Source organism: Miscanthus floridulus, chromosome 7, assembly GCF_019320115.1.
Source record: "Miscanthus floridulus cultivar M001 chromosome 7, ASM1932011v1, whole genome shotgun sequence".
Taxonomy (NCBI): Eukaryota; Viridiplantae; Streptophyta; class Magnoliopsida; order Poales; family Poaceae; genus Miscanthus; species Miscanthus floridulus.
Genome location: NC_089586.1, coordinates 128789191 through 128803605, shown reverse-complemented (window position 1 = coordinate 128803605; position 14415 = coordinate 128789191). Strand labels below are relative to the sequence as shown.

The 14415-nt window shown below is 44.6% G+C and overlaps 2 protein-coding genes across 2 annotated transcripts; both read left to right on the top strand.

Annotated features, from left to right (window-relative positions):
* Positions 1-75: 75 nt before the first annotated feature.
* On the top strand, positions 76-8033 carry LOC136467934 (signal peptide peptidase-like 4). The gene is made up of 14 exons (XM_066466749.1): positions 76-578; positions 1848-2006; positions 2097-2208; positions 4246-4362; positions 4522-4673; positions 4760-4942; positions 5297-5337; positions 5476-5632; positions 5710-5763; positions 5844-5936; positions 6046-6188; positions 6306-6376; positions 7068-7151; positions 7266-8033. The coding sequence occupies exons 1-14, from the start codon at positions 441-443 to the stop codon at positions 7403-7405; spliced, it is 1644 nt and encodes a 547-aa protein (XP_066322846.1). The 5' UTR covers positions 76-440; the 3' UTR covers positions 7406-8033.
* Positions 8034-9583: 1550 nt separating this feature from the next.
* Positions 9584-10765, top strand: LOC136467933 (aquaporin PIP1-5-like). The gene is given in 3 exon segments (XM_066466748.1): positions 9584-10256; positions 10258-10422; positions 10535-10765. Coding segments are annotated over 3 exon segments (867 nt in total). The 5' UTR covers positions 9584-9650; the 3' UTR covers positions 10631-10765.
* The last annotated feature ends 3650 nt before the right edge of the window (positions 10766-14415 follow it).

Sequence of the window (14415 nt, the reverse complement as noted above, 5' to 3'; positions counted from 1 at the left end):
CTTCATTTCTCAACTAACCATGGTTTGGCTGCAACGCTGGAAAAAAAAAGAGAGCAGCCGAACAGGCCCAGTACTGTTGCTTCCTGTGACTGCCTAGCCTAGTGCCGTATCGGATGAGATCGCCCTAGGCAGCTGAAGGTGACGGGAAGACGATCGAAGAAGAAACGTCTGACCGGTGGGCCCTCCTGCCGGACCCAACGAAACGAAAGACAGAGTAGCGCAGCCGCCGATAAAGACGACCATTCGTTGTTTCAGCGCCGAGAAAACCGAAGCCAACAACGACGAAAGCGGAGGAAAAAGCGAGGGAGCCAGCAGCCTCCTCTCTCTCTCTCAAAACAAGGGAGATACTACTCCTCCGCCTCCTGTCTACACGCAGATCGGCGTCGAAATCCATCGCATCGTGCTCGCCTCGCCTCCTCCGCGGCGTCGGCGTGGTGGTTATGGCCCGCGGGGCGCTGGAGCCCTTGGTGGTTCTGCTCGCGCTGGCGGCGCTGGCGGCCGTGGCGGCCGGAGGGGACATCAGGCTCCAGGACGACGACGCGCCCAAGATCCCCGGATGCTCCAACGACTTCGTGCTGGTAAGGGCTGCCTCCTGTCTCTCACCTCGCGCGCGGCGCAGTTGATTTTAGTCCAGTCCAGCTGGTGGTCCGATGCTAGCGAGGGTTTGGGGGGGCCCGTGAGTCTCGGATTGGGTGTTTGGGGGCTAAACTAGGGATTGAATTCGTGGACTTGGGAGTTTGCAATCTCGCCTCGGGTGGCTGTACCGTCGCTTGATTTTTATTTTTTTGTGCGTGGATTGGGTTGGGTGTTCAGCCACGTCATTTGCTTGGACCGGAAGAGGCGCGATTAGGTCGCCGTACGGTCTCGCGTACAGGAGCGTCGACTATGGACGCCTCTAGTGCTTCATTACATATCCTGTTAATTATACGGAGGATTGTCCTTGCCTTTATGCACTTCATTAGACATATGATGACATTTATTTACGACTTTCAAATTTGAGAATGCTGGCAATTGATTGATCGAAAAAAAAAACAATGCTGCCAATTGGGGATTATAGTTCTTACATTGGCGGAACCCCAGTGCTGTTGGCTTATTCCTGTTCCCTATTTCAAGATAAAGCCCAGATTTAGTGTAAGCTCATTCAACTCAACTAAGCTGCTGGGATTCTCTCGTTGAAGGTTATCTATATAACCTGCTTAGTGGTTATAGTCTGTTTGCTCCCAGCACATGTCCTAAAGTTAGTGTTATGTCCAAGATATATATTACTCCCTCTGTCCTGAAATATAAGGGATCTAAGGGAGTCTTGCCACACTTTCTTACTCTGTGACACTGAGGATCCCAAAAGAATCTTTCCTAGGCTTTGTTGCCAACCAAACACTTGCCAACTTGATCAAACTTGCCTAAGGTGAAGTGTGGCTAGCAACTAAACACCCTCTTTGATCCATTGTCATTTTTTTTATTTTTGTTTCAGCCCCATAGCCGCTATGATTGCTTCATGTAATGCAGTATGCAGGACAACTTTTCTTGTACCAATCTAATTTGTTTTCATGGCTAGATGTTTGTCTTAGTGCTCCATCTGGTTCAGTATTCCCACATCTGAGGGCCTTTATGTCTACCTAGCTAATGTGGTTCTCAGGGCCCATTACATTTTCCCGACTTAAGGTGGTTGGTACTTCTTTGACAACTAAGTAATCAGCTAGCCACAAGTCATGCACGCTATACTTGAAGTTCACTTGGTATTGTCACTTTGAAAGTTTGAATATCTAAAAATACTGGTGAATGTTTGGATTCTTTAGCACACTTATCTTATTCTCTACAATCACATGTTGCCCCTGTTCTGTTGTCAGGTAAAAGTGCGGACCTGGATCAACAAAAAGGATAAAATTGAGTTTGTTGGTGTTGGTGCTCGATTTGGCCCCGAGATAGAGTCAAAGGAAAAGCAATCCAACTGGACAAACTTGCTGTTAGCAGACACTTCTGATTGCTGCACCCCTCCAAAAGAGAAGGTTGACTTTCTGGAAATGATAATTTAGCTTTCTGTCTTTCTTTTACTGTTCTAAGCATTGCTACCTAGTGATTTCTTATTCCTTTGTTAGGTTGCTGGAGATATTTTGTTAGTGGAGAGGGGAAACTGTACGTTCACTAAAAAAGCTAGGGTTGCTGAATCTGCTGGTGCTTCTGCGATTATAATCATCAATGATAAGCAGGGTATGCATCGTATATGAAATCCGTCATGGCTTCTTCTAAAGCTACAATTCTCTCCACTTATGGGTTATGGCCTGTGTTGGAGCACCATGTAAGCAGCTGCTGAGGTTAGGGATGGAATTGGGATCACCTCAGTAATTTGGTAGTACCGAGCATATACATTCTTTCACCACTAGAATGGTTTTTTATTACTCTTGTAATCTTGTCAGCCCCTAGCATTCGTAAGGCGTTGAGCACCCCCCCCCCCCCCCCCCCCCCCCCCCCGACAACACGTAGGCGCTTGTGAGGTGAGGCGACACCATACTGTTTAGAAAGAAGAAAAATGACAGCAGAGGAAGATGGAAGAAAAAAGAAAAGCAAAAAGGCAATAAGGGGAAGGACAAAGGAGACTGGCCCAGCCCACCAAAGCAAGCCATGTCCTCCCATCCCATAGCATATTAGGCAGCCAGCCCCCCAGGCCATATCCCTCCTCTCCCTTAGCAGCACCACAATTCCAGCTCCCATACCAACCCTGCTGCTTGCATCCCTGTCTTCCTCGTTCTGCCAGCTATCAGCCCCTCCTCCATGTCACTTCCTTGGCCCTAAAATGTATCACTTGTCACCACTCCCCTTTCCCCTTCCATATTGACCACTGTCACCACTCCCTCCTCCATGTCACTTCCTTGGCCCTAAAATGTATCACTGTCACCACTCCCCTTCCATATTGACCACTGTCACCACTCCCTTTCTTGATCAGCCACCACCATTAGTGACCAGAGGAATGTGTTGGAACCGGTGGTGACCACCGAGTTCTCGATCTTGGAGCTAGCTTGCAGCCGGCCCGGCTCATTACCACGAGCCTGCGCTCCCCACAGGTCCCAGGTCCACCGGAGCTGACAACATATAAGGCCTTGGGCCAGGTGGGGGTTCTCCCGCCTTACATGTTGTGCTCCCCCACCATCATCGCTACACGATGTGGGACTAAACCCCAACAATCTCTCCCTTAGTCACACATCGGGGTGCCCCCGCCATATATGTGACGCGAGATTTTTTTATCGGGTTTAGCTTTTCTGACCATGGGCTCCCGATACCAATTGTTGGAACCGGTGGTGACTACTGAGTTCTCGATCTTGGAGCTGGCTTGCAGCCGGCCAGGCTCATTACGAGCCTGCGCTCCCACAGGTCCCAGGTCCTCCGGAGCTGACAACATATAAGGCCTTTGGGCCTTACTCAACCAAAATACTAGCCTGATAGGTGGGGGTTCTCCCGCCTTATATGTTGTGCTCCCCCACCATCGCTACACGATGTGGGACTAAACCCCAACAGAATGTTTGCTCTGGCCACCAATGCTGGAGCTGGAAGGGATGTGTTGGCTGCTGCTGCTTGGCCTCATGTTCTTCTTCCCTTCCTCTCTCCTCCTTTTCTCACTGGTTCTGCCAAGGTGATGTCGACACCCAGGAGGCCAGGGCCCCACGAGCACTTCGTCACCTAGGGCGACAACTTAATAACACTGCTTTTTTATGTTTATCCCTCTTTTCTCTGAGGTCTGCTGTTATCTTTTGTAAGATTAATCCATATTCAGATTCAAGCATCTGTATTATCATTCCCTGCTTTGAGTTATATGATACCGTCTTTACTGCAACCTCTGATTTTGATGTGGGAAGGACTCCCTTGTACTCCCTTCCAAACCGACCTACACCTATTGAATGCTTGGAATTAAAGCCTTTGGTGGCATGAAATAAATCCTTGTAAGTGAACTGGTGTAGACCTATTAAAAATTCTTTATTTTATAAGTTGTGATAGCTTTTTTTGAGATCTCTTTGGTCCTTTTACTTCTGATTGGCTCATCTCTCAGCACTAAACCTAAATCATTGGGGCCTTTGCAGACCCAACTTGTAATCTTGTTTGATTTGCTAGTTTTATCCATGTCAAGGACACTTGTTATTTATGATGTATGTAAACTCATATAGCATGTTAATGTATATAGATGAGCGCTTCTGTGGGTTTGTCTTCTGAGTTCTAACATAGGGTGTGAACACATATCAGTGCATCCACTTGCAGAGTTATACAAGATGGTATGTGAGACCAATGAAACAAATTTAGATATCGGCATACCCACTGTTCTTCTGCCAAAAAATGCGGGCTCTTCTTTAGAAAGGTCTCTCTCAAGTGGTGAAGGTAAATTGCTTGTCTTCAGTTCCATGCTTTGTGTCATCCCTGTGAATACATGGGTGCCTATGATTGTTTAACTTTTCATATCTTTGGTAACTTGAGGAATTGGAAGGTTATTTTAATGCAAGATAGCTAACAGGCTTACGTTTTCCTTTTTTTTGTCAGTCTTAGTGGAGCTGTACTCTCCAGATCGTCCTCTGGTTGATACTGCAGAGGTGTTTCTATGGCTTATGGCAGTTGGTACCATTCTTTGTGCATCATACTGGTCAGCATGGAGCGCCCGAGAAGCAGATATTGAACAAGAGAAGCTTCTGAAGGTTCTAAACCCCAAATCTTGTTTGATTTCTTATTGCTAGTTTTGCGCACTTGAAAAGAAGGACTGACAGGTACAATACTTGTATAGGATGGTCATGAAGTACCACCAAACTTTGAGGCTGGAGGTTCTAGTGGTATGGTAGAAATCAACATGGCATCGGCAATACTGTTTGTGGTGATTGCATCATGCTTCTTGATAACACTCTACAAGAAGATGTCTCATTGGTTTGTGGAGCTTCTGGTGGTTATCTTTTGCATAGGTGGTGTAGAGGTGTGTACCATTTCATTTTTCTTTCTGGTATTGCATCTGTCTGAACTGTGCTTTTGTGCTGCCAAAAACTAAATCACCCAAATGGCCAAATCCCGATGTGCTTTGATAATATGCTGTCAATTTTGAGAGAACACTGAGACACTTTCATCTTTATCTGTAATTCATTGTTTTTGGACATGTAAGAACTGCCACAAATTGACCAAAGAACTTTATGTTAGTTTTGGAATGACCAAGTGTGATGGTGTATGGGTGTATCAATGTCTCGATGAGATAGCAATATGAATTTGTTACTCATAATAATGTATTGCCTTCCATTTCTTGAGCTCCTGTGATGTTTTTTCCTCTTCTATGAAGGGTCTGCAAACATGCTTGGTGGGCTTACTGTCGATGTCAAGGTATGCTCTGTAAATTTTGTTATTTTTTTCTGACTCAAGATGAATATTTAGACATTTCTTAGCTCCCTTTTATATCAGGTTTTACAGCTATGTGTATTTTTCTTACTGTTACTGAGTAGAAGTCATGGGATCTTTCAGGCGGTTTAAACCTGCTGCAGAATCGTTTGTGAAAGTGCCATTTTTTGGAGCTGTTTCATACCTTACATTGGCAGTTTGTCCGTTTTGCATAGTATTTGCTGTTCTGTGGGGTGTTTATCGCCGGTTGTCCTATGCTTGGATTGGGCAAGATATTCTTGTGAGTGTTGTTTTATTTTCAATGCCTTTTGTTGAGATTAATCTGTTATCACTAATATCTTGTTTGGTGGCCTTTAGGGTATTACCTTGATCGTTACAGTCATCCAAATTGTTAGAATACCTAACCTCAAGGTGATTATTCCTCTTAGTGTATGCTTTGCATTCAGTTAAGCGATTGGTACTGACACCTGTTATTGCCTGTTAACTGTCAGGTGGGTTCAGCCCTCCTGAGTTGTGCCTTCTTATATGACATCTTCTGGGTTTTTATCTCCAAGATGATATTCCATGAAAGTGTGATGATTGTGGTATGTATGAATGACTATTGTGATGTTTGATATTTGCTGTCTGCTAGACATCTAGTTTCTTCTTCTATGGTTTGCTAGATATCTAGCTATGCATGTGGTCTGCTCGCAGGTTGCACGTGGTGATAAGACTGATGAGGATGGTGTACCCATGCTGTTAAAGATTCCTCGGATGTTTGATCCATGGGGCGGATACAGCATCATAGGCTTTGGTGATATCCTTCTTCCTGGGCTGTTGGTTGCTTTTGCATTAAGGTGATGCTAATTTAAGAAGTAGAGGCTGGATAACAGTAATCAACTTTCTTCATATTCTCTATAATAAGTACTTATCTGTCATTAGTTATGAAATACCTTTTATTCCTCTGTCTTTAGGTATGATTGGGCTGCCAAGAAGACCTTGCAGTCTGGCTACTTTTTGTGGTCAATGGTGGCATATGGTTCCGGTAATATATCAGTACTTCTATTTCAGATTTTAAGTACTGTGTGTTAGCACATTCATCCTGAATTGAAAAGCCATGTCAGATGGATGGATGAATGCAAGCAATACTGATAGAGGCGTTTCTGAGTGATGCATTTTGTGTACAAGCATCTAAAACTGCTATGCTTGATAGCACATTTCTTCATTTGGCCTTTTTTGGCACAAGGTTGCATCTTAACAATGTATGCCTTGCAAATAGGATCACACAATTCCCCGCTGCTCACGGTTGCTGGTTACCGCACCTTCTACTTTCTGAATTTGTGTTATCATAAGTGCTATCTAACTCCAATGGCTTCCTGTGCATAAATGAACGCTGGAAGAAAGAGAAAGTTTGTCTTGCATCATTGCAATATGATCTGTTGATGCGTCGAATACATACACCTACATCATATTACCAAACCCACCTTGATTTGATTTAGAGTTCAGTTGTGTGAATTTGATATCATGAATCAACAGTAGTATGGAGGAAATTGTGCACATGCCTTTGACCATATGTGGTGTAGAATATTGGCATCTGTTTTGTGTGGACTTATTAAAATGACTATTTCCCATATGCGGTTATGAATGTTTAGCCAAAGTCTTGCGCGCATATTATTTTGATGCCGTTTCACCACCATATTGTCCTTGACATACGGTGCTGTTGTTGTCCTTCTTAGGTCTCCTAATTACATACGTTGCCTTGAACCTTATGGATGGCCATGGCCAGCCAGCTCTCCTTTACATTGTGCCTTTCACGATTGGTAAGTGATGCCTTGCCCCCTGATGATACTATCAATGTAGAAGTATTTCATGCCATGTCTTCTGGATAGGCTCCTTTTTTGTTTTTGTTTTAACAAATTACCAAATTTGTGCAGGCACCTTCATAGCACTCGGCATGAAGAGAGGTGAACTCAGAAACCTGTGGACGAAAGGGCAGCCCGAGAGAGTGTGCACGCACATGCACACGCACCCATCCCCGAAGGACTCGCCTGATGCGGTCAGCTCGACGTCGTAAACAAGACTAACCTTACCTGATGTGGCCTGGCCGAGAATGTTGCTGCTGACGACCCTTGTGTAAAGAAGTTTCACGGATAATGGTGCGCGACGTAATGGAGGAGTCTACTGATTTGCAATGAACCCTACATAGGATAACTCTAGACCCGCCCCCTGATCGTGATCCTAGTACGTTGTACATCAGGTGGTGCATGTATTGTACAGTATATGAGTGATGCTATGACACTGGATAAAAGGTGCGGGAAGGAAGGAGCTTTATAGCTGGGTTATTTCCCAGCACTGCATCATGTGGGAGATATAGATATCTGGTGCCTGAGACCACCCACAGCTGTGCAGCTCCAAGTAATCAAATCTGGCCTCGATCCTAGTTTTTATTTGTGTATGTATGGTTTTGAGTGGACATGCTCGTGATCTTACAAGGCGGGGACACGTGGCAAGAGGCTGCTGGCTCTGTCGGTGAGATGATGTGACAGTCATTGTGTAGTATATATGTATTATCGATCATCCGTGAAATGGTAGGGGTGGGTGTATTTCCTCTCCCTCTCGTGACCAGTTACTTGTTATTTATGTACCTGTATATATATTAAATTAAATAAAGAAGAAGAAATACTGTGGCGATGCACGAGACAGTTCCCTTTTTGTAACGAATGATGAATAGCCAAGCCGCGATTCTTCTTCTTTTTATTCTACATACAGGAGTGCGAGTGCGGTGCGGCTGCCTTTACATGATTTAAGAGTCGTTTTTGGTGCAGCAGGTGAGGTCGCGGGTGGCGCGGTGTGCGGCCAGCGATGAAGCAGCGGCTGCCGTCCCACGCCATCGCTGTCCTCCTTGTCCACGCCCTGTTCTTCCTTGTACAGGGCGGCGGCAGCTCCTGATTATTTGTAAAGCCTAACGCTTGGTTTGGTCGGCTTCCTTCACTTGTTGGCTAGTGCCCCTTGATATGCTTCTCCATGCCATGACGACGATCCACCTCTTTTTGACTGCTGTTACACCCTAGTGGGTAACGTTTAATTTCACCCACTAGCCTAGTCCGGTTTGCCATTATAATTAGCCAAATACAGTGTGTGTTTTCAGTATAAATAAAAGCGGTTAAAAGACGTTCTAATCTATATCAATCCATACCTGTGTCGCTTTTAGGAGCCGTCCTAATTAATTTTTCTAGGAGTAGTAGTAGTAGTATCTGATGAATTATTAGTGTATTAGATGTGGTCTATTGTTTCTTCCATGGCTCAGGACTCAGAACCCATGCTCGTGTGAGTTAGAATATCGCACGTATTAGAACAGATGACGTGCAGGATGTAAATTGCGTCGCAGAGCACGGTCACGGACATAGTTAATAGTAAAAAGAAAATGAACTTTCGATGTGTGCTGAGAACATGTGTGTATGTATATATGGCTGGAAACTAATATATATGTATGCGATCAGATTTGTTTATTTGTTTGCGATGTTTGTTAGTCCATACTTAGGCGCGTGGTGGCTGGTTTGTGGCTGTCATTGATCAAGGGATTATTAGCATACAAAATAGTAGAATAGTGACACAACTAGGGGACAGCTAGATGAGCTCACAAAGGATAAAGCACCCTAACTGACCACTTATCTGTCCGTGTCTACCAACTGGAGTGAAGGCCACAACTTTCCAGAGCTAATTAAGCTACATAGCCAGAGTCCATTTAAACAAATACATATATGATTCGGTTTGGTTAAACCTGAAGGCCCTACTAATCCTATATTATCACCGTCTAAAACTAGTATATATTTGTTAATTTCATATTTCCTAACACCAGCTAATTTCCTATCCTAATCTTATCAACGTTTATACTGTGTAATAAAAATCAAAACTGCTCAATAATAACCTCCTCGCCTGCAATGCCATCTCCACCTCTTGCGCTGATGAGGACATAGACCAAGACTGAACAAATCTAACTATCTCAGCCATGCATATATAGTAGGTCTGCTCAATGAACCCTGTCAGCCACTAATTAAGAAAACCAACCAAACCCTATCATCATCCATCCACCAGTCGCCACTAATAATTGAGAAATTAGTGGCTTGGCAGCAAAAACAAACACCACTAATAATTAAGACAGGGCCTTATTGATTTCGTTACATTAGCAGGTTGCCGCTATAAAAAGCTCTGGAAAGCCATCCCCTCGCTTCACACAGCCAGCAGCAGCAGCAGCTAGTACGGCCATCTCACTCACCTCAGCTCTGCTATCAGCTTAGCTAGCTCACACACCCAAGCAGATGGAGGGCAAGGAGGAGGATGTCCGCCTGGGTGCCAACCGCTACTCGGAGCGTCAGCCCATCGGCACGGCGGCGCAGGGCACGGAGGAGAAGGACTACAAGGAACCCCCGCCGGCGCCGCTGTTCGAGGCGGAGGAGCTGACGTCCTGGTCCTTCTACCGCGCCGGGATCGCCGAGTTCGTGGCCACCTTCCTCTTCCTCTACATCAGCATCCTGACGGTGATGGGGGTGAGCAAGTCGCCCAGCAAGTGCGCCACCGTGGGCATCCAGGGCATCGCCTGGTCCTTCGGCGGCATGATCTTCGCGCTGGTCTACTGCACGGCGGGCATCTCCGGCGGCCACATCAACCCGGCAGTCACCTTCGGCCTCTTCCTGGCGCGGAAGCTGTCGCTCACGCGCGCGCTCTTCTACATGGTCATGCAGTGCCTGGGCGCCATCTGCGGCGCCGGCGTCGTCAAGGGGTTCCAGCAGACGCTGTACATGGGCGCCGGCGGCGGCGCCAACGCCGTCAACCCCGGCTACACCAAGGGCGACGGGCTGGGCGCCGAGATCGTCGGCACGTTCGTGCTCGTCTACACCGTCTTCTCCGCCACCGACGCCAAGCGCTAGTGCGCGTGACTCACATGTCCCCATCCTCGCGCCGCTCCCCATCGGCTTCGCCGTTTTCCTCGTCCACCTGGCAACCATCCCCATCACCGGCACCGGCATCAACCCCGCACGCAGCCTCGGCGCCGCCATCGTCTACAACAGGTCCCACGCATGGAACGACCACGTGAGTTGTTATTGATTGACTAATCGATTCTTCTTCATGATTTCATATATTCTTCTTCTTCGATCCATTGCGTTTGCATTCCATCTCAAATTCTCCATGCAATTAATTGCAGTGGATCTTCTGGGTTGGCCCCTTCATCGGCGCTGCTCTCGCCGCCATCTACCACGTGGTCATCATCAGGGCCATCCCCTTCAAGAGCCGCGACTAAGCATACATGCAAGAGAGGCTCCAATCAAGCAACAATCATATATATGGATTGTTAAGCTATATATATCCATGTCTTGTTATGTGGTAGAGATGTTCACTGTCTCATCTACTACTGTAATAATTATCTATCTATATACATGTTCGTGCGAGCTAGCTAGTGTGATGCGAAGGCCGGTGTTTCTTGATTGCGCCTTCAGCTAGCCATCAGTACGTCTGCAATGCACACTTGTGAGTTTTGTTTAGTTTTATCGCTTGGGGTATGCATGCATATGTAAATTTATCGCCTACTTCCTTCTATATAAGCATTTCGACATATATGTAGTCTCTGCATCAACTCAAATTCAAGTGTATGACAATAATAAAAAAACTAAGAAGAAGACTCCATGTTTATGATATTGTACCCGGCCGCCGACCGGAGTACCAATTTCGGGTTAGCTCTTTTTCTTCAGATTTTATGTGAGAAGTGATTCTATGACCTGAAATTGATTCCCTATAATTCTCTAGGATAAACTCTGTGCATAAAGTGATTCTGTTACTTTTTCAGCTCCAGCATTCTAGTTCACTTCAGAGAATCACTTCACAAAATCAGCGGCTTCTTCTAGATTCAGCTCTAGGAGACGCGCTCTGTCAAACTGGTACGATTCATGTGTCCCAATGATGCCATATATGTATATGGGCTACTTAGATCTCGTCCCATTTAGCGTGGTTTCTTGCTAGCGTTGGCGAACCAAATTGGTTCTCCCAAACTTGCTTGCACGGGAAATGAAGCATGCGAGTAAAGATACCAAATATGTTGTATGTTCCAGTAACTTAATTGATTCTACCTTGAGATCATGATTCTTTTTTTTTTTTTTTTTGTCATCGGACCGGCGGCCACAGTTTTTTTTTTTAAGTTGCTTAGCACATATATGGCATATGTGTGCAAAGCTTGCCCTAGAATGAAGGCGGCCAGAAGCGGCCACAGTTAGTATTAGTGTTGGCGCGCACGAATGTGACTTGTGTTAACATAAAAAGTCAAAGTTGTCAAATGGCGCTTGCTTTGTTTTTGGCGATGAATGGCTATATATCCTTTTTTTTTATAATAGCGGATAAGGTTGGATAACAAAATTTAGTCCATCGTCACCCAAATGCACTAATGCGATGAGTACACATCCGTGTGAACTTGAGGACTTAAATCTTCTTTTAATTGGAGAAGGAAGATTTTATTTCATTCCAAGATCAGTACATCATCGAGTTGATACACGGTCATGGAACAATCTTCCAGCCTCTACTTAAGTGGTAGGCACACAATGCAATTTTAGATTTAAAATATTTTGGGTATACTCCATAGTGACATTTGAATCTAGATGAACAAGTTCTACCCTAATAAACCTAACTAGCTTAGCTACGCGCAATTCGCTTGGTGTTGTCGTATGATGCAACAATAATACACCTTTAGGCTTAAATGCATTCAGAACTTGGCGGCATGTTCGCTTGGTCGTAAACGATCGTAAATTTTCAGTCAGAATAATATTTTTCTCTCACACCAAATCAGCCAGCAGTAATAATCCACGATCGTATATGATCGTTTCATCCCCAGCCGAACAGGTTGTGAAGCTTGTAGTATGCTTATAAGCGCCCAAGATGACTGACTCGTTATATTGGTTCCTATCGGGACTAGCTCTTAAACTACCACTACCGACCATTTTCGAAATTTTGTGCACAATAAGCAGAATCGTTTTATTTGTAAATGATCACTTTATTAATATGCATGCATGGTAGGGATTAGGTAGTTTATAGTAGTATTATTGAAGAAGAGAAGAGTCGGTGAGAGGTCTCTTTCGGAGTAGAGCAGGGAATGGCAATGGCTCTGCTCCACTATGCATGTGTTTTGCTTTGGCGGCACTCCTCATATCCTGCAAAGTAAGTAGTAAGACGGCATGCTCTTATCAGTTAGAGGCATATAGTGATGTCACGTTTCTGGTCTACCGAAAAGCAAGCACCATCAAAAAGAAAACGAAAAGCGAGCACCAATGTGTTACGGTAGGCATTGCTCAATTTTCACGCGGTTTTTCCCCCCAGATTCATACGAATCATAATACAGGCACAGACGTTCATACATGCATGAACCCACTTCCAAAACCATCCTAAAATTCATACCCGTTGCTTGTCTCTGTATAGTTCAGCATAACTCAGATACTAGCTTTGGCCAAAAATGCTTTACTTGTGACGTTCTCTGTTTTCAAGGTCCAGCTTAATTACTTAAGTCTATGACTGACTTATATATGTAATCACATACTAGATTATGAAAGTGATTTTTTCAAGATAAATTCCACACATCGTCTTTATGTTTCCAAACTAGACATTTTAAAAGATGTTTATGGTCAAAGTTTTAAAATTTGACCAGTTTTTAAATAAGTACTTATGACCAAATAGACTATATATATATCTGCAGCTGCAGGCTTCCAGCAACCGGGAGAAACACCACCAGATGGACAGAAAAAAGAAAAAAAAAACTAGGCATTGAGTTGTGTCGATGGGCCTTCATGGAAACAAGGTAGGCTATTTGAGCCCACCCATCTCTTGTGTCGCACCAACCAGCAAGCCCATCTTGTTAAACATTGGCAGTCTTGTACTTGTACAGTAGCTTACATGATGCTTGACAATTTGGAAGAGGTAAGAAGGGCTAGTCGTTGTTGATGGTCTTGCCGGAGAGCTAGGGTTACAATTCAGGTTTGCATATTTGGCTCGTATATCTAACATTGTGACTTCACGCATCAGTTATGTTACACTTATTTCTTTGGTTGTTTGGTTCACTGCCATAGATATGTCGCAGCATACTGACTTAGTACCCTACTCAGACCCTCATATACACATACTCACTCACTTCTATGAACGCATGCATGTATACTGTATCCCTATAAGCACATCCGGGATACTAAGCTGGACCTAGCTACAAATCTCAAGATTGATGAATCACCATAAACGTCTCGCTGCTAATGGACACATCGTCTAGCACTGAACACCGTTAAATTCTAGAAAATACGAATACCCGGGTAAAAGTCAAGACTTAACCCTAGTGGACTAGATTCTACCACCCGAAAAATGAGAACGCCTAGACAAATCCTGGTGGGCAGATTTCACCACCGGAACTTAACCAACGAGCTGCCTAGTTTGCATGAATTTCTTTTATTTCGTTGGGAAGAGAAGATGGAATTAGTAAAACCCAACAGAATGTGAATGGTACAAATTACGTACTGTATGTACTAAGATTGGAAGGGTATATATGTATCATTTATCCTTTTTTTCTTTTCCTCTTTTTGATATTTTTATATTCAGAAAAAGCCCGCCGCTTTATGTTCTTCTATACTATTTCCTTTTTGTTAGCTCTTCTGATGAATCCTCCTGACGATGTTTAGGGCAATCATTGCTGAATTGAGCCAATATATATAAGACAAAATTAAATAATTTGCTCGACGTGGCAAGAAGGCGAGGCAGCATTCCTTCGATCCGGGCCCCGGCCCTTTGCAAATTAAATCTAATCTGTCGGCCCAAGACATTAATCTTTTGATTGGCCTGTGTTCTTGGTAATGATCACTAGGCATGGGCGCATGGCATGCCGGCCGGCCAAGCTTTTTAGTCCCAAGCCAGGCCAGACATCATCCTCTCTTGTGTGTGTGTATATGTATATGCACCATCATGTCAGCTCAAAACTACAGTTCCTTAATTAGGTACATCTCAACAAAGAGTGATGAACAAATGTACTAGAGTACCAGTTGCTGTAGCATGCTGTAAGTCTGTAACCTT